General features: G+C 40.6%; 1 protein-coding gene across 1 annotated transcript in view; it reads right to left on the bottom strand.

Moving 5' to 3' along the window:
• fhip2a (FHF complex subunit HOOK interacting protein 2) overlaps positions 1–20,752 on the bottom strand; it is a 45,862-nt gene extending 25,110 nt beyond the window's left edge. Inside the window, exons 1-6 of the mRNA XM_064321323.1 lie at positions 20,357–20,752; positions 19,154–19,232; positions 18,801–18,970; positions 18,485–18,589; positions 4,646–4,768; positions 385–591 (exon numbers count right to left, since the gene is read on the bottom strand). Coding sequence (XP_064177393.1) covers positions 385–591; positions 4,646–4,768; positions 18,485–18,589; positions 18,801–18,970; positions 19,154–19,232; positions 20,357–20,401 — 729 coding nt within the window. The 5' untranslated portion in view covers positions 20,402–20,752. The remainder of the gene's footprint in view (positions 1–384; positions 592–4,645; positions 4,769–18,484; positions 18,590–18,800; positions 18,971–19,153; positions 19,233–20,356) is intronic.
• Between the last annotated feature and the right edge of the window lie 1,447 nt (positions 20,753–22,199).

The following is a 22,199-nucleotide window of genomic DNA, read 5'->3' as shown; positions in this document are numbered from 1 at the left end:
ATTCAATAAAATTCATTAATTTCTAAGCATGGCTTCAGTGTCCAAATACTTTTTGGGGCCACTGTATATACAGGTACATGTAGCACAGAAGATCAGAACGTGCGGTACCTATGCCAGTACGACTGACCCTCGGTGCAGTACTGTTCCATTATTATTACAGGCACTTATCCAGAGTGACCTACACAACTTTTTACACAGCATTTACATTGCAACCATTTATACAACTGGATAAACTGAAGCAATTCAGGTTAAGTACATTGCTCAAGGGTACAACGACAGTGTCCGACCTGGGAATCGAAACTGTGACCTTTTACAAAGGTCCTCCTTACCCATTACACTACACTGCTGCTCCTACTTTGAAGAAGGGTGACTGGGCATACTCACCGGGCTCTTGGTGAGATTGAGCAGGGAGTTGACCAGGTTGTAGCTGTGATTGTGGTTGGACGGGGTGGTGTTCTGAGGCTCCGCCCTCGCATCTCTCGCTCCCTCCAGCTGGCCTGTGTCCGGAGACGAGGCTTTGCCTGGTTCTGCCGCGTCGCCTGCGACACCCTCCGACCCGGTAACAGCTGAAGCTCCGGCCTTGGCTCGGTTCTGTGGACCAAAAATCGTACGTACGTTTTCTCCTGGGGAAACTGCGCATTGCCATCTACAGCATACACTTCTTTATCTAACTGTTGGACCAACAGTATTGACCTCTGTATATATTCATATCAGTGTTTCCTGTGGAATTGATCTCTTGGTGTGGTGGTGGGTGTCCGAAAGGGGGGGGGGTGTAGCAAAGCCAAAAAAGTTTAAGACTGTGAAAACATAACCTCTTGAGACTTCTTAAAGGTTTTTCTTTTTTTAATATCTAAATCTATCTTATAGCTCTGACAAGCTCTTGATACAGGGAATAACAGTTTGCAAGAGCTAAAAGGTAGTTTTAGATGTACTTTAAAACCATAAAAGCTTTGTTAACCTTTGTATTGTTTGTAAATATTGAAGCAAAATAGGCCTGTATTTTGAGTTATGGTGGCCTGAGAACAATTAAAAGAGCACATTGTCCATCTAGAAGTTCTATCTTCAAGAATAGAGCACTATATAACCAAAATTTATACTCAAGAAAAGTTACATATTGCACTTTAAAAGGGGCACTTCTGCTAAATTAACTCAATTACCATGACAAAATAGTACTTAGAATGTTTTATCTTTTTATTTAACAATATAATTTGAGCTGGGTCCACATTCAAAGCCCTCTCTCTCTGTCTATCTCACACTCAATGACAGAGTTTACATGCATTGTCCATGCAAAAAAAAAAGAAAAAGTGAGAAAAATGGCTTTAAAGATTCTGTTCTGTTACATTCAAAATTCTACTGAGAAGCATGATACAAAATTTCCTAACTAACTTAGATGCTTGATTAATGTCTTTTTTATTAGCTAGTTTTATCTGTATTCATTTCTGGACACTGCAACAGCTTGTGAGACTGCTCCTCTCGTTATAATCATAATCGTCATTATTACTGGCACTTATCCAAAGTGACCTACACAACTACGCAGCCCTCTTTGTCAGCTGTAGCAACTGTAGCCTAAAGCCGGGCACCCACCGCACGCGTATCGACCGCGTGCGTAACTGAAGCGTAGTTGAAGTACTGTTACGCCGGGCATCCACCGCACGCGTCACGTAAGCGTCGCGTAAGCAGCACGGCGAAGCAGCACGACGCGGCGCGTAGCGTGTCTCCACTGGTTCCGTTTGTGTCGCGCAAAGGCTTGCTTACGCCGGGCACCCACCGCACGCGTCGCGTAAGCAGCACGGCGAAGCAGCACGACGCGGCGCGTAGCGTGTCTCCACTGGTTCCGTTTGTGTCGCGCAAAGGCTTGCTTAAAGCTCTATATTCCTAGTAGCTCTCGCAGTCTGCAGTGGGATTACATCGTGTATTTCATGTTTGTTCAAGACTGTTGATTATGGGTTAAGTGAATACTTTGGTGAGAGACCTTTTTCAGTTTGTTAATTTGGTAATATTTTGTTAACTCGTAAATACGTGAGAAAGTAAACGCTTTCAAGAATTACCATAAACTTAAATCGCAACGTAGCCTGCATAACAATCAATCTAAAATTGTATTAATTTATTTGCTTGGTTAACAAGCGTGCCAATTTCATGAAGAATATGTAATGAACATAATAATAATAAATAATCCGTAATCAACCATTGGGAATCCCCGTGTTGTCTTGTCATTCACGTCAAAACATTTATAGGATCAGATTTAGTAAAATCAGCTAATCATCAAAAAGATAGCGTAACAGTTTAATCTTGAAGGGATATGAACACCACAACGCCATGAACACCGGAAGCTTTGAAGTACAAGTGCAATAAAGGCTTGCTTACAACTTCATTTATAAAATAGGTGCATTTTCATCGGCAAGACCACTAAATAATCTGATTTTTTTAAAGCTCTGTGGATTATCTGATTTTTATTAACAAGCCCTTTTTGAAAGCACGGCGAACGAAGACATCGGAGAAGTCAAATAGGCTGAGCAATGGTTGGTTAAAAACTACCTTCCAACACTCGAGATAACAAACCGCTGCTCGGTGCATTCACTTCTACGTCATTCAATAGGCTACTTCTTTCTGTGGTGTACTTTCAAATTTACCCCACCCCCTCCGCAAAATAAGATAGCGAAACTAAGTTTGCCTTTTCCCCAGGTTCCAGTTTTTTTTTTTCTGCAAGGACAATACAAAAACGAAAAGGCTTGTATTTTTTTAGCTGCTCATAAAATATCTAGGTAATGGACTGCATTTATATGGTAAATGGACTGCATTTATATAGCGCTTTTATCCAAAGCGCTTTACAATTGATGCCTCTCATTCGCCAGAGCAGTTAGGGGTTAGGGGTTAGGTGTCTTGCTCAAGGACACTTCGACATGCCCAGGGCGGGGTTTGAACCGGCAACCCTCCGACTGCCAGACAATCGGTCTTACCTCCTGAGCTATGTCGCCCCTATAGGTAACTAGGGACACACCCCCAGTAATATAAGGATGAAATATAAATCAGAGCATGTATACCTAGCATTTTAGAGCATATTTCTGTGTATAAACAGGCCATCGTGACGCGCGGCAAGCCGAAAAAATAGAACAGAAGCGAAAAACTACGCTTCAGTTCGCTTGTGTCGCGCGAGCTTCGCAGCTGGTTCGCGACGCGTTCGCATCTGGTGGAGACGACGTCGCCCGCTGCCGTTGTAATAACAGTACTTCAACTACGCTTCAGTTACGCGCGTAGTGCGCTCGCGGTCGATACGCGTGCGGTGGGTGCCCGGCTTTACGCGACGCGTGCGGTGGGTGCCCGGCACAGTTTTGCTAGCTCACTACATTCACAAAACCTTAAAAATAAACACTTTCCCTTTCGTTTTAATGGGAAAAATCACCATGTTGTAGTGTGGAAATGGAAGTAGTTGAATCACTCAAACATTTTAAATGCCCTAATATATATATATATATATAATTTTTTTTAAAAAATGTTTATTTTTTAATTCGCGCGATTTGCCAACAATTTACGGCCGCGACATCTGACGGGCTTCTCCAGGTCACCATTTTAATCAGATGTATTGTACCATTATAACAGTAGCTCTAGATTTAAAAAAAAAAAGGTAGGCACGTAGCCTACGTAGCTCAACTGGAACAGGTTCCGCTTCGGCTCAAACAAACACTGTTTATTTTCAGATAACGTTACATATTTATCATATTTATTTTTTACTTGTCCGATCAGACAACTGCATGAGGCATTCCACTTGCCCGAACAGAGTTAGGATCCGCCAGTTGTCATCACCGAATGATAGTTAACGCCAGTGCTTCAGATGGGCAGGAGCTGTCGGGACTTGTATATGAGTACCGACTCTTCTTTTGATTACCAACATTAATTTATTTTAAACAGTATGTATTTTGAGGAGTAGGTACCGGCACTTATTTGGTCCAATTAAAACACTGGTTAACACTATGGTATTTTTGTAATATTTGAAGCGTCGCTACCTACCTTTTCCTTGTCTTGGCTGAAGAAAAAAAAAAAGTGACGCTTTGACAGACCGTGCGACATTCGCGCGCTGCACCGCCTCAGAAAGGAGCAAGCACGGAGCGCGCGGCCTAGGCTCTTTTTGAAAATAAATATGTGGACGCGACAGTATGGATTTGAAAGCGCATTTAGGCAGAAATATTTTGAAAGTTTAACATTTTTAATTTATGAATGTAACATATAGGCTATATACAGTATATATATATATATATATATATATATATATATATATATTCATTTAAACTTTTCCATTTTTATTACGATGTGGCGGCAAGGATTTTGCCGTGGCGCCATGGCAAAACCTTACCAGCGGAAACGTTGCATATAGCTTACTGCAGTAACTCAAATTGTACTCAAATTTGGCTGTCCAAGTCAGTAGTAACTGCTGGTTTTCTTTTCTACCTGGTTGTCTAACTTACTTTACCTTTATCTTTAACTCATGTGGTGACCCAGATTGAAATCAGTCCTGATTAGAGAGGGAGAATGAAAATCAGCAGTACTGTTGGACTCAATGGCTAGATTTGAGTATCCCTGGCCTACAGCATTCGCCTCCAGATCTGTGCACTGGTGGCTGGTGCCAGCTTATTGCGGGTGATGCTCGTACCTCCAAGAAGAAGTTGACGAGGTACGGGTCCTGTTTGAGTTTGGAACACACGATGCAGAGGAACTGGATCTCTTCGTTCTCAGTGGGAGCAGCCAGGACCTCCCCGCACAGACGCACCAGTTTCTGAGACGGGAGAGACGAAGAATGAGGCTTTTCTCGGCACTTGCTAATAGCAATCAGAGATCAAGCATGGATACATACATCTTGCTGGCAAAGCACATGGATACACCTGTGGTGACGGACTTTTGCAAGTAAACACACAAATACGCACTAGGGATGTGACGGTATACCGGTATGACGGTATACCGTAAAATTCAATTATGAAATAGTACATCATAAACGTAACGTAATACCGTGATAGCAAATCACGTGACAAAAGCTATTTTCATGCGGGGAATTTTTTTCCAACCATTACCCTAATAAAATATCTAAATAACCCATATTAAATAATATACTGGACCTGAATTGAGATAATGAAATCTGATCCTAGATCTGTATTTAGAGGCAAAGTCATTTAAAAACATAGGTCGCGTCTTTTCAAATCATTATGCTTGATGCATGATGTGCATGCCCCCACAGGAGTGAGCAGCTGCACGGCTGCCGTTCTCCCGGTCGTTCTTTCTGATGTAAAATGTAAGCTAGCTTGCTGCTACCTACAAATTACCAGTTATTTTTTTTCATCCATGCAAAAAACGAGTAAAAAAACTAGCTAAATGAGTGCCGAGGAGTCAGGCGAAAGCAGGGGAAAGGCAAAGAGAAAGTCGTCGGAAGAACTGAGGTTGAAGTTTAACTCACAGACTAGGTAGGGCCAGTTATGCACTGAGAGACTTTTTGGACGTTTTGAAAAGAGACATGCTTTCACAAGATCAAAAAAATATTGATACAGCATATTAAATACACTGACACAGCATAACGTTATAATTCTATGTTTCCATGCTGATGAATTGTAACGTTACAGCTCTCAATTATAACAATTAGGCCTACATGTTTGAGCAATTGCGATTTAATTGTAGGCTATTTGACATTATCCGTAGACCAGGCTTTTTTAGTCTGAGTCTCATTCATTTGAGTAGGGTCAAGGAAGTTGCCTGCTTCCACCGTATGTGGTGCGCAAATGTTTTTCTCCCCTTTGTGGCTGTTGGTATTGCACTCAATGGCTGAAGTATGTGAGTAGGTGTGTCAAACAAGGTTGTTGCTTACAATAAATATGCTATTTTTGTGAAATTACACTTTTACACCAATGATTTTTCTTTTTTGGTTGTGTACCATAATTTTCTTTAAAATCTGATAATTTTAAGCCTCCGGTACGATAGTTTAATATTTCCCACCTGGCAACGCTGGCTGGCTAGCTAGCTGTTATACAGCTACACGGCATCTCCGCTTGCAGTCCCTTACAACACTTGCGATGTCTGACGCTGATTCTGATACCGACCGTAATGATGAATTATGTATATGTAGGATTATTATTATTTTAAATATACAATTACAAGGAGTGAACTATTAAGTTGCATTTTTTGTTTTATTTTTCAATTAAAATGGTTTTAAAAATCTGCAGATCCATAAATAAACAAATCGAGTTGTAAACTTTGCGTGATTTAAAAAAATTTTTTAGCTTAAAACCTGATACCGTTATATACCGAAAATCGTGATATTGAGTAGTACGATTATCATACTGTCACATCCCTAATACGCACCTGCAGTGACATGGGACTTTCTTTTTTTTAATCAATTTTTTTACATTTCATTTTAAAGGAAGGTTCAACGTGGAAATCTACAGCAAAACATACACACAACAGTTAACCTACCCATCCTCTCCATTCCCCTCACCCGTCCCCACCTCCCACATTTTACCAAATGAAATTATACAGCATTGCAATAAAAGTGTCAAACACAAACTCTAGACAAGATATACGGGCAATTTCATTTTTCTTAATCTGATTTTAGCCCACTGTCATAGTTCTCTCACTAGCGCCATGCATTCTTGCTACTCAGAGGTCCACATTGGTCACATCAAGGAAAGTGTTAAGCCATTGTCAGTGTATGTATGCGAGAGTGTGAGGAGGTTGCTAGTGAAAAGGCAGCATCTGCTTGGTTGCAGTCAGGCCTTCCAACAAATCCTCTTTCCCTGAATATGATGGCTAAATATCATTTAGGAGCATGACTGTGGATGAACATGGTACTACCACTCCCCACTAATCTCACAGAGAAGAGGAAACCAGACTCTTGTCATGACTGCACTTGCAAAACGTGCATGTAGAAGCCTACATGTCCACCTGGGCAGAGGTCACAAAATGGAGGGGGAATAATTTTCATGGTTTCCATTGATTGAGGTAGGTTCAGTTAGCTGATGTCGGGGGTTCTTAGAACTTTCAATTACACTAGTCCACACTCTCCACCAATCAAAAGACTCGGCAACATCAGAAAGACCATGATCCCAAGTTCATACTTGTTGAATGTATAATGGTTTGCAGGGAGAGCTACAAAACAATGAGTATAGTGCTAACACCAGACTCTTGGTTTGATTCTTCTTATTCAGAATATAGTGCAAAGCGTGAGGAAGGAGTGATGTATTCCAAAGGACATGATATACTTTCATAGAGGACCTTAATAGGAGATACCAAAAGAATGAACACTCAAGTAGTTTATATGCTGTGCACGGATCATAAAAAGTATGGAGACCATTACAATCACAAATATCTTCTAACGCCCTAATCGCACGGGACTAGTATTACCTGGGGACCTCTAGTAACTTGTAATAATTGCGAAGGTTGTCTGTGATCTTAATCCCGTGCGAATCTGCCATGTCCGTAATTTGTAAAGTAAAAATTCCACCGCAAATGACCTACCATATTTCGCCAAACACAGAGGTCATGTGATAATATTAGTCCCGTGCGAATCAGCATCTCGGTGATTTGGGGTCGTATTTTACTGTTACGCAGAGCAGAGCCTTGACATTTTCAATCATATCCGGGGGGATAATGTCAGTAAATTCATAGACATATAACATAGACACCGCATTGACCTTTGGATCGTACGTCAACGTCGCCGCCATATTGGACCAGGCAAGACTGGCCTGAAAACAAATAGCCTACAAGTAAACAGGGGAGCTGCGGTTTTTCTGGATAAAAAGCACTATAACGTTTACATTTCTCAACCGATTTCAATGAGTCGTTTTTATATTCAATGGTTTTTGATCTACGTGGAGTACAAAAAAAAGTTTTATCTCCAGTTACTTAGAATCTCGATAGTTAGGCTATAATCGCTGCTACACGCTCAAGAGAGCGTTAGGTTTACATGAACTGAATTACTTACGTGGTGGAAAATAATTCATTGTCATAAGGAATTGCCACAGTTAATTTTAACCTGGCAAACTGGCTAGAAAGTAATAAATGCATTGCTAGCTAACTTGAGTAGGATTGTAAGCATCAAATAACCTTGATTGTAAGGTTAGCTTTGCTTGTTACCTACCTACACACTCCTCTCTTGAGCGTCTAGCAGCGATTATAGCCTAACTATCGAGAGTCTAAGTAACTGGAGACAAAACTTTTTTTGTACTCCACATAGATCATAAACGCTTGAATATAACAACGACTCATTGAAATCAGTTTAGAAATGCAAACGTTATAGTGCATTTTATCCCGAAAAACCGCAGCTCCCCCGTTTACTTCTATTTGTTTTCATCCCAATCTTGCCTGGTCCAATATGACGGCGACGTTGACGTATCACAGCAACGGGCCGAAGCAGTCAATGCGGCGTCTATGAGTAAATTTGAGTAAAACAGACTTCGCTTATCCCGTGAGAATGCGCCGCACAAAACACAGATGTGGGGGTAATTTCTAAATCACATGAGGTCCCCAGGTAATACTAGTCCCGTGCGAATAGGCCTAAAGACATGGTAATTCTACCACTCTAGACTGGACATTTCCAGTGAGAATTGAGTAGTTGGTGAAATATTGGGATTGTCTAAATGCCACCTTTGAACTGTGTTAGACCCTTTCTCCACAGTACGCCACACAGCGAGAAGGAAGGAAATAACAGGCCCTAGGCATAGCTTGGAGTGATTAAGTGGTACAGTAGAGTGAAACAAATCTATCAACGGGGAAAGTCTACCCTTTCCTCTATAGGCTTCCAGACCACTGATGCATATGGGTTCAATCAATCAATCAATCAAATTTTATTTGTATAGCGTATTTTACAGCAGTTAAAGCAAGTTGAAAGTGGACATAGCACAATTCACCAAAAGCACCAAGGTAGACATTTTAACCCGGGTTTGCTTCCCACACCATATGAATTTTGAAGCTAGTGAGTGCATGTTGTCCCAGTAATTGGTAGAAGGGATACACATGGCAAGGGTTCACACATGTAAGACCCTTGTTCATTCTGCCATGTGCACAAATGCACTTGCAATGACAGAGGTCTCACCTGAACACACATGTAAAAACATTAACGCACTTGCAGTGAGAGAGGTCTCACCAATACACACACGCAAAAACACTACTGCACTTACAGTCACAGAGATGCCACCGGTACACACATGCAAAAACACCAATGCACCTGCAGTGACAGAGGTCTCATCTGTACAAGGCTCAGGCTCGCTGAGTCGGTGCCTTGTTTTAAATCCCTTCTTAAAACACATTTTTACAAAGTTGCTTTTAATGTTTTAGCCTCTTAATACCTCTACTACTCTCATTTTTTACTTTTTAACATCCTGTTATTTACTATATTCTATTAACCATGTATCTGTATCTGTTCCTCTGTTTGGCCCTCTTTCATGCTGCTCCTATTTTCATGTTAATTTATTCATATACTTTGTTTTAATGCGTCTCTTAAGCTGTTGTCTACATCTTGTATTATTTTATTTCTTTTTATGTGTGTAAAGCACTTTGTAACTTTGTTTTTGAAAAGTGCTATACAAATAAAGTTTATTAGGGGCCGAGCACCGAAGGCAAGCGATTGAAATTGCAAACGTTTGACCTAGAATCATGAAATTTTGCACACATATGCCACTCCTCATGAGGAACAAATTTGCCTCAAGGACCAATCGCTTCCGGTTGCTCAGATTTTCCGCCATTTTGAATTTTATGCAAAACTATAAACGATCGAACTCCTCCTAGGATTTTTCACCGATCTGCACGAGACTTAATAATAATACATTTATTTTATACAGCGCTTTTCATGGTCTCAAAGACGCTTTACAATACATGATACTTACATACAGACATACAATGAATCATACAATTCAGAAAAAAAAGAAAATGCAGTGGGACTAGTGGTGCAGCGGTGGTAGGAGGGGGTGTGAGAGGGGGAAGACAAACATCAAGGGAAGGCTAGGGAAAAGACGTGGGTTTTAAGACGAGATTTGAAGGAGGTGAGTGAGTCTGAGGTACGGATGTCCGGGGGGAGGGCCTTCCAGAGTTAGGGGGCGGCAACTGAGAAGGCGCGGTTGCCAAAAGAACGGCGCTGAGAGGGGATGGTGGTGAGGATGCCGGCAGTAGATGAACGTAATTGTCTGGGGTGGCTGGTAGGGGAGCAGGAGGTCAGAGACGTAAGTGGGTGCGAGGCCATTTAGGGATTTATAAACTAGGAGGAGTTTGAATGTGATGCATGATGTGATTGGGAGCCAGTGTAAATCTTTCAAGACAGGGGTGATGTGAGACCGGGAGGATGTGCGGGACAGTATTCTTGCAGCCGAATTCTGAACTAATTGCAGTTTGTGTAGGAGGCGGGAGGGAAGAGCAGTGAGGAGTGCGTTGCAGTAGTCCAGTCTGCTGGAAATGAATGCGTGGATGAGTTTTTCTGCATCGGGATGGGTGAGAGAGGGTCTGAGTCTGGAGATATTGCGTAGATGGAAAAATGAAACCTTGACAGTGTTATTGATGTGCTTTTCAAAGGAGAGGGACGGATCGAGTATGACACAGAGGTTGCGGACCAGGGGGAAGGTGGAGACAGGGGTACCGTCGATGGTGAGGGAAAAGTCGTGTAGTTTTGTGAGCTGGGGTTTTGGTCCGATGAGAATGATTTCAGTTTTTTCACAGTTGAGTTTAAGAAAATTGTGTTGCATCCAGGATTTGACGTGTGTCGGACAGTTTTCAATGAGGGCAGTGGGTGGCTGATTTGTGGATGCAGAGCTGATATAGATTTGAGTGTCATCTGCATAGAAGTGGAAATTGAGACCAAAGCTGCGGAGGATGGGGTCAAGGGGAAGCATATAGATGATGAAGAGGAGGGGACCAAGAACAGAACCTTGTGGGACACCCTGTGTGACAGTGGCAAGATCTGAGGTGAGACCATGGATAGATATGAATAGAGCCCGACTGATGCCAGATTTTTGGGTCCGATGCCGATCCCGATTTTGGAGAGTCCTAGCCCACCGATGTTTTGACCGATATTTTGTCAAAAAGTGCAACATTTTCAAATCAATTTGAAAAACTTATATTTTATTAAAGTTTCTATATTTAAGAACATTTAACTTATAAGCAAACAAATAAAAATAGAAACAAACACACAAAGAACTTTTTAGATTAAAAAAAGTAAAAGATGATATTAAATTAAATATATATATTAACACCATCTTTAAGTGTGTGAAATCAAAATACCTCCACACTTTGCTTTTACTCCTTTCTTTTCCAGCCATCTATAAGAAATGAATTTTAAAAAGTTTTCCAGTTTCAAACATGTATTTTTATTAATATTATTATTATTGTTGTTGGTGTTATTAATTTATTATTTCTTAGTATCTATTCTCAGTACATTAATTATATTTTCTTATTTTATTCCTACTACGTGATCTCAAAGAGTAAGACTATCTAGCGAGCTTCCCTGTCCGTAAGAATTCGGTGGTGAAAATAACTACAATGCGCTCTGACGCGTGACTAGATGACACATTCGCTCGCAATAACGCATTAGCTATTGACACAGCCTCATTATTTCTTATTATATATTCTCAGTAAGTTAAATTAATTATATTTTCTTATTTTATTTCTGCTACATGATCCCAAAGAGTAAGACATTATCCAGCGGAGCCAAATAGTGAATCAAGTGTAACGTTAGATGAAATTAAATTGACTGGATGAAATACGTGAAAAAAACTACAATGCGCTTTCGTGCAGGTTACCCGCGCTAACTGTTGGTTGATTCACTTCTCCAATAGCAATCCTTCTCTCATGTTATCACGACAAAGCAAGATAACATGGCTTAAACGTTAGAAGTGTTTTATCGGTGTTTTTACTGTCTGGTTCGCTTGCTACGATGACACGTGACTAGATGACACACTCGCTTGCAATAACGCGTTGGCTATTGACACAGCATCATATAGTAGCTAATATCATTATCTCAGATAAAAAACAAATGTGTGATGCATTCAATCACCTTTTTATTTTGGCTGGTTATTTATTTGAGAATTCAGCGATGTCCTCTGGAAATGTAGATCCTATGCTGCTTATGTGCTCACTGCCACTTCATAAAGGCTTGCTAGCCAGCTAGCTTGCTAAAGTGAACCAAATATGTTAGCTAGCTCACTCGCTTGATAATGAGGATTAATAAACATAGTGGTCGTATAAACGCATTTAATTAAAAAACTTTCACTAAATATACATACCTTTATTGCGGCAATCGAATCTGTGCAGACAAGTCTTGCAGTGGAGAATATTGGATGAGGCACGAGTGACAAACGTCTTATTAGAGAAGTAGCGCGTCAGCTGCTGCAGTTCACACTTGTATTAGAGCTCCCTCTACTGGATAATTCTAGTAAATAGCAACTACAACGTTCGAACAGACAAGTACAGATAAATAATCATTGTTTTTTTGTTTATTATACTTATTAAAATATCGGGACACATCGGCGGCATAACTGCCGATCCCGATGTCGTCAAAAAAGTCAAATAATGGCCGATATATCAGTCGGGCTCTAGATACGAATTCTGACCTATTTGTGAGGTATGAGTGAAACCTGGTATACATAATCTATGGAGCAATGTCTACTAATAAACATATCGGATTTTTGAAAAACAATGCCACTATAAGCCAATGAATATTGCGGAGGGTGTGGCTTTTCACATAAAGGTGTATAACTTCTGAACGGCTTGACCTAACACCACAAAACTCTGTAGGCATATCAGCACACATAAGTGGAGGCTAACCCTGTATTGTTGGCCCGATCAAACAAAATGGCGGCGCTAGAGAGCTCACTTCCGGTTTAGGCATAACTACTATGCCGATTTTTCCGAAATTTGGCACATTGGTATGGGGGCACTCCAAATGGACAGGGAGCAAATACGAAGCCGATTAACAATAAGGTGGCACTATCATGAGCTAATAGGTGTGGGTTTTGGACAATGTGAACAAGCATATCTCCTGCCCCATTTAAGCTACAGTCATGAAATTTTGGACATATGAGCAACTCGTCAAGCACAACACGTTTCCCATAAGCTCCGTTCATTAGATCTTCCGCAAATTAGACTTTTTTAAAAAAATTCTTCAAATGCTACTAATCCTGTATGATTTGATAACACTACGTAACCGCCCGTTCTGGTGTCGCAAAACTTTGCATAACGATTGAAGGTCACTCCAAGGTCACTCTGAGTGACCACATGGTAGCTCAAATGTTGCAATGGCGTGTTGAACTTGCTGCTTGGCCCCCATAATCGCTGCTTGCAGCTATACTTAGGGGTCCAAGCAGCGAAGCTGGTGGAACCCTATTGTATTTGTTAGGATTATTATTATTAGGGGTCCAAGCAGCGATGCTGGTGGAACCCTATTGTATCTGTTAGGATTATTATTATTATTAGGGGTCCAAGCAGTGAAGCTGGTGGAACCCTATTGTTTTTGTTAGGATTATTAGGGGTCCAAGCAGCGAAGCTGGTGGAACCCTATTGTATTTGTTAGGATTATTATTATTCTTATTATTTTTCTCTGCTTAAAGTGTCTGAGGCTCAGCAACCATAAGTCCTAGAGCAACCACATTTGGCAGGTGGGTTCCTATGGCCCCCCACTACTCAGGAATTAAAAATCGCCTATGTCGGCCAGATGGTGGCGCTATAACAAAGGGTCATGCGTAAAAGCCCATAACTCCCACACCATAGGGTACATCAACCCAAAACTTCATGGACCTATGCATCTGAACATGCTCTACAACTTCGCCATTGGCACCACCTATGTCCGCCATATTGTTTACCCGCCATTTTGACATTTTCGTTGGGGAGTGGAAGCTTTCTCCACTTAAATGTCTGAGGCTCAGCAACCATAAGTTGTAGCCCAACCAAATTTGGTAGGTGGGTTCCTATGGCCCCCCACTACTCAGGCACTAAATATCACCTGTCGGCCAGATGGTGGCGCTATAACAAAGGGTTATACTTCAAAAGGTCATAACTCCCACATCGTAAGTCAAATCAACACAAAACTTCATCGACCGATGCATGTAAATGTGCTCTACAACTTTGCCATTAGGACCACGTGTGTCCGCCATATTGTTTTCCCGCCATTTGGACTTTATTATTAGGTGGGGTGCGGAAGAGCTGGAGCTCCAAATCTAAGTGTTACGACATCTAGTAAACTTCTTTACGGCAAGCCACATCCATGGCGACGCAAGTAATCCGACACCGTAGGGTCTAGTTTTTATCAGTGAGGGGAGGGTCTGAACGTCGGGGAAGCAATTGAAGACAGTGCCAGTCGGAGTGCATGCTAGGCTTCCAAAAGTTTTTTAGTTAAATCTTTTTGAGAGGATGAATAATTACTTTTCTTGAGCCTGGATCCATTTGAAGACAGTATCGGGTGAGTTCGTTTAGTCTTTGAATCTGTCATTATGCTGAGATACAGCTGAACCATTTCATTGGTAGGTTCTGAGTTTCTGTGCAAACGCGCGAAAACACACTGGTATAATGAAACTATGACGGTAGCCCAATACATATATAGACGGTTTCATCAGTGGCACGCGCGTTGCCAAGGTTGTGCGCTTGGCCCTAAGTTAACTTCCGGTCTGTGTTTGTTTATTATTGGGTTTGTGTTTACTGGCTAATATGGCACCGATTAAAAATGGAGTGAAAGTTAAACTGATGAACAGACTGATGTTGGGCTCAGGTTGTTGTGCTGTGGGGTGCAACCTGACCTCAGGAACAAACTATATTTCGAAAATTAGTAAAAATACATAATTTAACTTTGTAACCTCACTAGGAAATCGTGAAATGAATTGATGAATCCCTGCGATTATCATAGCTGGTGCTTGCCCGTTGTTACTTCGTATTTTTGAGAAATAACTGGACATCGTTACCTATTAAAATGTAAGTCCTGTAAAAATACACATAATAAACTGTATTTTAAAAAATCAACTTCATACATACACATTTAGTAATACTAATACAGCCTTATTTACTATATCAACTTAAGACAATGAATTATGTCATCGCGACCCATTAAAGTCAATGGCGCAGACTTTGCTTCATAATTTCAAACTGCTTTCCTAACGGCTATTTTGCGTCCTGCGACTTAGGTTACAACAGTGAATATGTACGGATTCCTAGACGTGCTGATGAGAGACCACCCTTTCTCATATTAACCTCCAATATGCAAGACAGGATACTAGCAAATTTCCATTCATTTATATGGGGTGGTCGATACACGTCCCCTTAGCAACCAAATGCTAGCGCTGGACCACGTCTGACTTATTTGCTGGCACACAAAAAACGTGAAAGTACTGAAAAAATAACCACAGGAGGATAACAAGGATATTTTTCCTACATAACTAGGTACAGGTTGTTACCGATATTTCGCCTATTTCATATATAGTTGCGAATCAGTTTACGCTTTCCTGTCTGTCGAACGAAGGTGGTCGAATAGGTGCTCTCACTCTAGCACTTTGTTTCAGGTAACAAACTCATAATAAGCGATAACTAAGCTGACCAGTAACACGCCTGAAATAGTTATGAATTAGCTAACTAAATTGATTGTAGCTTAATTAATTCATTCTAGTTAGCTAGCCAACTAGCTAGCTAGCTAAACGTAGCTACCATTTTATAAATTATGCACAGTAACGTTAGCTCAATGCTAGTAGTTCATACGCTTTAGCTACGTTTTTTACTAACGTTATGATACCTGTTTCCAATGACTTGACAGCGTTACATTGCCTGATCATTTTTGTTGTGGTAACCTAGCAAGATGACCCAAACTATAAGAGCTACGATGTTTTCCCATAAAACATCTAGGTTAAATAAATAACCTACAGTAATTGCATTGGCTACACATGCTGCCCACTAGCCCCAGTTTGTGCTTCTAATCATCGTTTTTAAGCAACATCATAGAAAGAGTGCACTTTTTATACAGGAATGAATGTGCATGTAACCCAGAACAGTTATGGATTATGTAAGGAATGTATGATGCTCAGCAAGGTGCAATACTGTGAACAGTTATCTGTCGCTTGATTTTCTGGTAATGTAACATTATCGCATTTCAGTTTGGCCAAGTAACGGTTCTTTTCTTCGACTGGTAACCCCAAATAATACGGGCTAGACATAGTTTTAACTAGCTAGTTAACGTAATTTACTTGTTATTTACTTTGCTTGTTATCAGAAATAGTCTAGAGGGACTCTGTTGTTATTGATTGTTTGCGGAAGTCTGCCGGAAGTCAAGTTAGGGCCAGAACAACGCACATGCGCAGTAACGTTTGTTTATGTTGTTACCGTTGAAACCGTCTATAGTCCGCTTCGTTCCGTTGCTACCATAACATAACGACCTACAGCTGCAGTTTCTCGCTGCAATTACTAATATTGAATATAACCAAAAGACGCAATTTATGCTGTAGTCTGCCAATGGCTAAATAAATAATACGGTCCATTTGAAGACAACATCGGGTGAGTTCGTTTAGTCTTTAAATCCGTCATTATGCTGAGAGAAATCGTATTCTCAACTTAATCTCTAAATTGACTGTAAGCTTAGGGTTGTAACTAGGTAGCTGTTTCGTAGGTGACTTAGTCTTAACTCGTCTTAACTATTGCTTGTATTTTTGCATAGACTGCGTTGTTGCTGTTCTTGTTTGTGTTAGTGTTAATCAGTTTAACCTACAGGGTCCAAGTTGAACTATGCGGTTGTTCCCTGCACTTGGAACGGTACTTCTCTCTAGGGTTTTCGACACACTTGTTCCTGATTATGATTATACACTTTGTTGTACGTCCCTCTGGATAGGAGCGTCTGCCAAATACTTGTAATGTAATGTAATATTCCATAGCAACAAGATAAACCCGACATTAGCCCTAACATATGCCAATACAGCAGTGAAAACGCTGCTCATTGAATAACGAAATAAACGAGAAGTTTTTAAAAATTATACCATGTCATTCTACAGTCAATATATGGGACTAAACATTGAATAAATATACAATCTTACCATTGGTTTTATGCGTAGAGATGTCCTTTTTGCGACTGAGTGAGCATATATTGTCTTGGACAACCCGTTTGGGAAATATACGCGCATTTGTGATTCCTGGGTCGGCTACCTTCAAAAATAGCTGTGCGTAATACCACACCTGTTGCTTACGGCGTTGTCGCCCTTTTTAGTACAATTTGGCTTGATTGACAATTCATTTATTCAGTAGGTGAGAGTATAAGCTTTCTAATGATGTATAACATGTCTGATTTTGTATTTGGAATAGCGTTTCATAGGTCAGCGTAACCGAAAATTCTCATCTGCCAATGTCTAAATAAATAAAACGGTAGGCTGTTCTGCGCGCAGCACGCAGGTCGCAAGTTGATATTTCGTCTTTTGTTTCGTTTTTTCTCAATGTTGTATTTATTATTTGAAATGTGTATTTATGTATTATTATTCTATCTGTCTCTGAGGTGCTCTGAAATGTGCATTCTCTGCTAAGCTGAGCAATGGATTGGAATAGGTATGTGTCTGACGTAATGTTGCACGGTATACAGAAACTTCAGCACCTTTTCGGTACTTAAAAAAAAAAAAAGAAGAAACGGTTCGTATTAGAATTTTCCGACCTTCGGTAGGTTTGCGTCAAATGTAAAAGCTAGGGACATGTGTCTCCGGCATTACTGATTGAGAGGATGAAAAGTGTAATTTGTCAGAATCTTCGCTAGATGGCAGTAGCAACCAAGGTTGGCAAGTGAGGTGACGTGCGCTTGTGCATTCCCCGTCGTTGATACAGCGCAAGCTTAGACTCAGTTCACTCCAGTAGCAATAGCTGTTCTAATTTGTAAATATTTTATTATAGGAAGACACTGTATTGTTATTGAAATATGCTGTTTTTAGATCTATTTTAAAGTGAAAGACCTGTTTAAAGATAATTTACTTTACAATTGTTTAATTTTTTTAATATATTTTATATAGTTTTCTATGGTTTAGTGTTGTAACACTATAGGCCTATGCTTATTGATATGTTGAACAGGCTTCAACTTAAAGGTTGTTAATAAACCAGGTTTTTAATAAACCATAAATTTGAAAATGAGGTCAACCCTTGGACACATCCATGGCGACGCAACTAAGTCATCTGACAGCATCTCTTAGCACAAAATTGGCCATAAGTCATCAATATTTTATACAGTCATCATGATATTCAGTAGATATGTTGGGTGAAGGTATATGATCATGAGGACAAAGCCATTTTGAAATCGCTCCATAGGGGGCGCGATGGTGCCAATGCTTGGACCCCTCCCAACGCCGCTTGCGGCTTTAATTATTATTATTATTATTATTATTATTATTACACACATACAAAAACACCAATGCACTTGTAGTGACATAGGTCTCACCAGTACACATACGCAAATACACCAATGCACTTACAATGACAGATGTCATACCTGTACACACACAAACACAAATGCACTTGGTGGTCTCACCTGTACAGGCCTGTGGACGTTAATGTGTGGCAGGAGAGGCTGCCGGATTCTACCCAGAAGCTTGGTGTAGAAACCCAACACCTGTTGTTTCATCCCAGGGGGGCACTGCAGGTTGTATGTGTTATAAAGAAAAATAAAGAGGACGTAATACACATGGCGTATTATTATGAAGCATATTCATATCCACAGATTTTTTCTTACTAAACACCCTGTCATTGTCCTAAAGATAAGAAATTACCACTGACTGGTCCTCTGCTAGAGAACAGAGAAGAGAGAAGCCATTTGTTGGCTCCTTACAAAACTGGCTTATGCTTACATCTGCCTTTCCCAGGGTGTAGAGGGTCTCCAGGATTTTGTGGTGCAGAAGGTACTCCATGCAGGGCCCGGTCTCGCCAGACTCCCGCTCGCCCTCTTCCTGGGTCAGAATGTCCAGCATTTGTTCCAGGTGAGATGGGATGTTGGTGTCAGTCACTGGGGCCTTGTCATCTGCATTTTAAAAAGCGGGTGTCAACCAGGTGGCATGCACAATGATGTCCTTCAATATATGATTCTAGCAGAATGTTGCTTTATATTAGCATGCAACAGCCACATTGCCCGATGTCTGTATGGAGTAAGATGAGATGGCAGCATTACCTGTCTGTGTGTAGTAATGTGTGAAGGCAGTATTACCTGACGTCTCTATGTAGTAATGTGTGATAGCTTTCCAGTGGTAGACAAAGTCTTCTTGGAGAGGAAGAGAAGGCGCCAGCTGCAAAAAAATAAACAAATGATTAAAACACGAACCAGAATCTGGTCAGAGCACAGTCTAAGTGTCTGGAGCATGTAAACCACGGCCTCTGCAAATTCTCCCATCAGAGTTCTCAGATAACAAAATCCATGCCTATCCTTTGTGCCTCTCAGAGCAATCTAGTCCCGCAAGACTACACTGACAGGACTGCAAATCTAAGTAGTACAATTCGGCTTCACCACCTACAGTACCACAATCACGGTGGTAGTTCAAAAAAAAAAATTTTTAATTATTTTTGCAGGTATGCCGCTACATCTACAAATATATAAACATTACAGTACATAAACATTTTAGCAGCCCGGTTAGGTTGTACACAATTTCCAAACGAAGTAACGTGCTGTTAACAGCAAGTCAGTAAGGTTAGGTAACATGATAGACTGTCGTTAGCTAACACCGTTTTAAATAGCTATAACGTTACGCACATTTAATTCGAGAGCAATTAAGTTAATAGCCACTAACTATTTCGGCCAAAGAATTTCTAAATTAGACTATTATGTTTTCGCATAGTGTATGTTGACAAGCACGATTCTTGACGCGACAAATCTTGGCCAAATAGGCTTGTTAGCTAATGTTAGCTATAATTGTTTACAAAACCAAATGTCTAACATTATCTAATAGCTAGGTTTATTCGATGATTAACGAACACAACTAAACGTAAGCGCCAATAAGAGACTGAAAGTGTGTTCGTCAACTAAATAATTAAATATTCCCTACTGTATTATTTTTGTGATAACCTAAAGGGATAATTTATACAACCATATTTTCCAATGCTAGCAACGGGCCTATTCATTTGGTTACTGAGCTACTCTAGCTAGCTAAGCTAACGCTACATAGCCAGAAGGAAATATCCAACCAACGATTTAAAGTGTTTTTACATACAGATGTTGTCGCTACATTAAAACGTTGCACCGTCCCAGAACACCACATTTGTCCTGCTTCGATTTACAAGCAGATCTCTATATTCTTGAAAGATAGAAAGCCAGCTAAGGTCAGCTAGCTTTAGGCCCATTTCTATCCTCCAGGTTTCTTGGCACCACTACTCTGTGCCTTGTATCCCATGCCAGCTAAAAACAAAATCCACTTACCGCCTCCACAGCGTGCTGGAGGATGGAGGTGAATTTGGAAAACATCTTGTTTTTGGACTGAAGAAGTTTCTCCCGAGAAGACCTAGAGAATTCCTCTATCTTCTTTCTATTACTACCGCCGCGATCCAGATTGGTGGTTTCATAAGGTGACCCTACACACTCAAGAGAAAAATAAAATGCGATTTATACAAAACGGTAAATAGACAAGCGACCCGACGTTCGCACAGCTGCTGTACAGTAAACATTCAGAGGAAAGACGGCTAACGTTAGCATTGGCTAGCTAGCTCCATGACAAGACACCGTGGCACTTCCACATCAGAGTGCGGAGAAAGACGGGTTCACCGCCATCTACGGGAGCACCGGAGAAACACAACTCTACCGCCGTCTGAACCAGGGGCGTTTCTAGGATTCAAAGACATCAGTGGCTATAAGCCCCAAGGGGAGTCTTAGTTGGGCGCGCGCAAATTTTTTTGGGGCTCAGTTATTATATTATTACACAAACATTACTGTAGATTACAAAAAATAATAGTGACAGTGCTATACTAAACTGGCTAGTATAGGGATATAATGTTGAATGAATGTGATATGTATGTATGTGGCTATATTGCAAAGCAGAATGAAGACATAGATAATTAATGTAACTGGTTATGTTACAGTAGAGAAACAGACTAACAGAGTAAATAGCTACGTGGTTCAATATAACTGGCTATACAAACACACTTAGTTACCAGAATATGTATAAGATATACTGTCACTAAATGAATAAACAAAATACTACCCATAAATAGCTAGCTAACTACCTAGCTGCTTATCCTATGCAGCTATGAGTGATGATATGTAATGGCTTTTAAAAAAAAAATCTTTCATACTAGCATGTAAACTGGCAAGGTACTGGGCATGCAAGCTAAAAAGAACACATAGCTAACAACGTTAGCTGGCTTAGCCAGCCAGTTACGTTGCTAGCTAGCTAACGTTGTTAACTAACGTTAGCCGAACTAACGTTACTGAGCTGACATCACGAATAATCATTTTGCTGACGTTACACTTCCAAATCTGATTTTAGCTCGCTAATAGCCTAATTTTAGTTAATCACAATTAGCTGCCTGTATAGCCAGTATCATCAACCTTGTGCTGCCCTGCACAAACCTGAACCTAGCTGCTCTGGACTCTCCGGCTGCTGACTGGCTCTCAACATCCGATGTAACACTGTCAATCTCATCATTATTCTCCTGAATCTCCTCCTCAACAACCTGAATGAATAACAGTACTTCAACTACGCTTCAGTTACGCGCGTAGTGCGCTCGCGGTCGCTACGCGTGCTGGGGGTGTCCGGTTTTACGCGCCGCTTACGCTACGCGTGCGGTGGGTGCCCGGCGTTAATGTCAAATCCAAAATGACAATACTGGTTTATGAATTTCATACAACAAACTAGTCATAACGGACAACCATCACTGGGAATATGGGAAATCCATGTTACTAACATGTAAAAACCAAAATTATTATTATTATTTTTCAACCCCACAAGTCAGATTTACACCGAAAAAGTCTTGGCAGTACTGAAACTTCCTCAGCAGGGCTCGCCATAGCTGGTCCTAGTGGCTCCCAGGGTATGTACAGGTGTTCACTACCGCAATAATTGCAATCCACAACCAGTTCAGACCCAATAATACAGGTGGGGTGAGTTCACAGTACAATTAACTGTTTTAATTTTAAATTAAGTAAAAGCAAACACAAAAACAAGAACATTCTACAGGTACCAGGATTGGGGAAACAGTAATGCCTGAACAATTACCAATTAAATATGCAGTTTAAATAGAATGAAAAATTGTGTTTAAAAAAAATA

This window comes from Anguilla rostrata, chromosome 2 (genome assembly GCF_018555375.3).
Source record: "Anguilla rostrata isolate EN2019 chromosome 2, ASM1855537v3, whole genome shotgun sequence".
Classification (NCBI taxonomy): Eukaryota; Metazoa; Chordata; class Actinopteri; order Anguilliformes; family Anguillidae; genus Anguilla; species Anguilla rostrata.
Note: the sequence above shows the minus strand (reverse complement) of the source record. Positions and strands in the feature narration are given on the sequence as shown.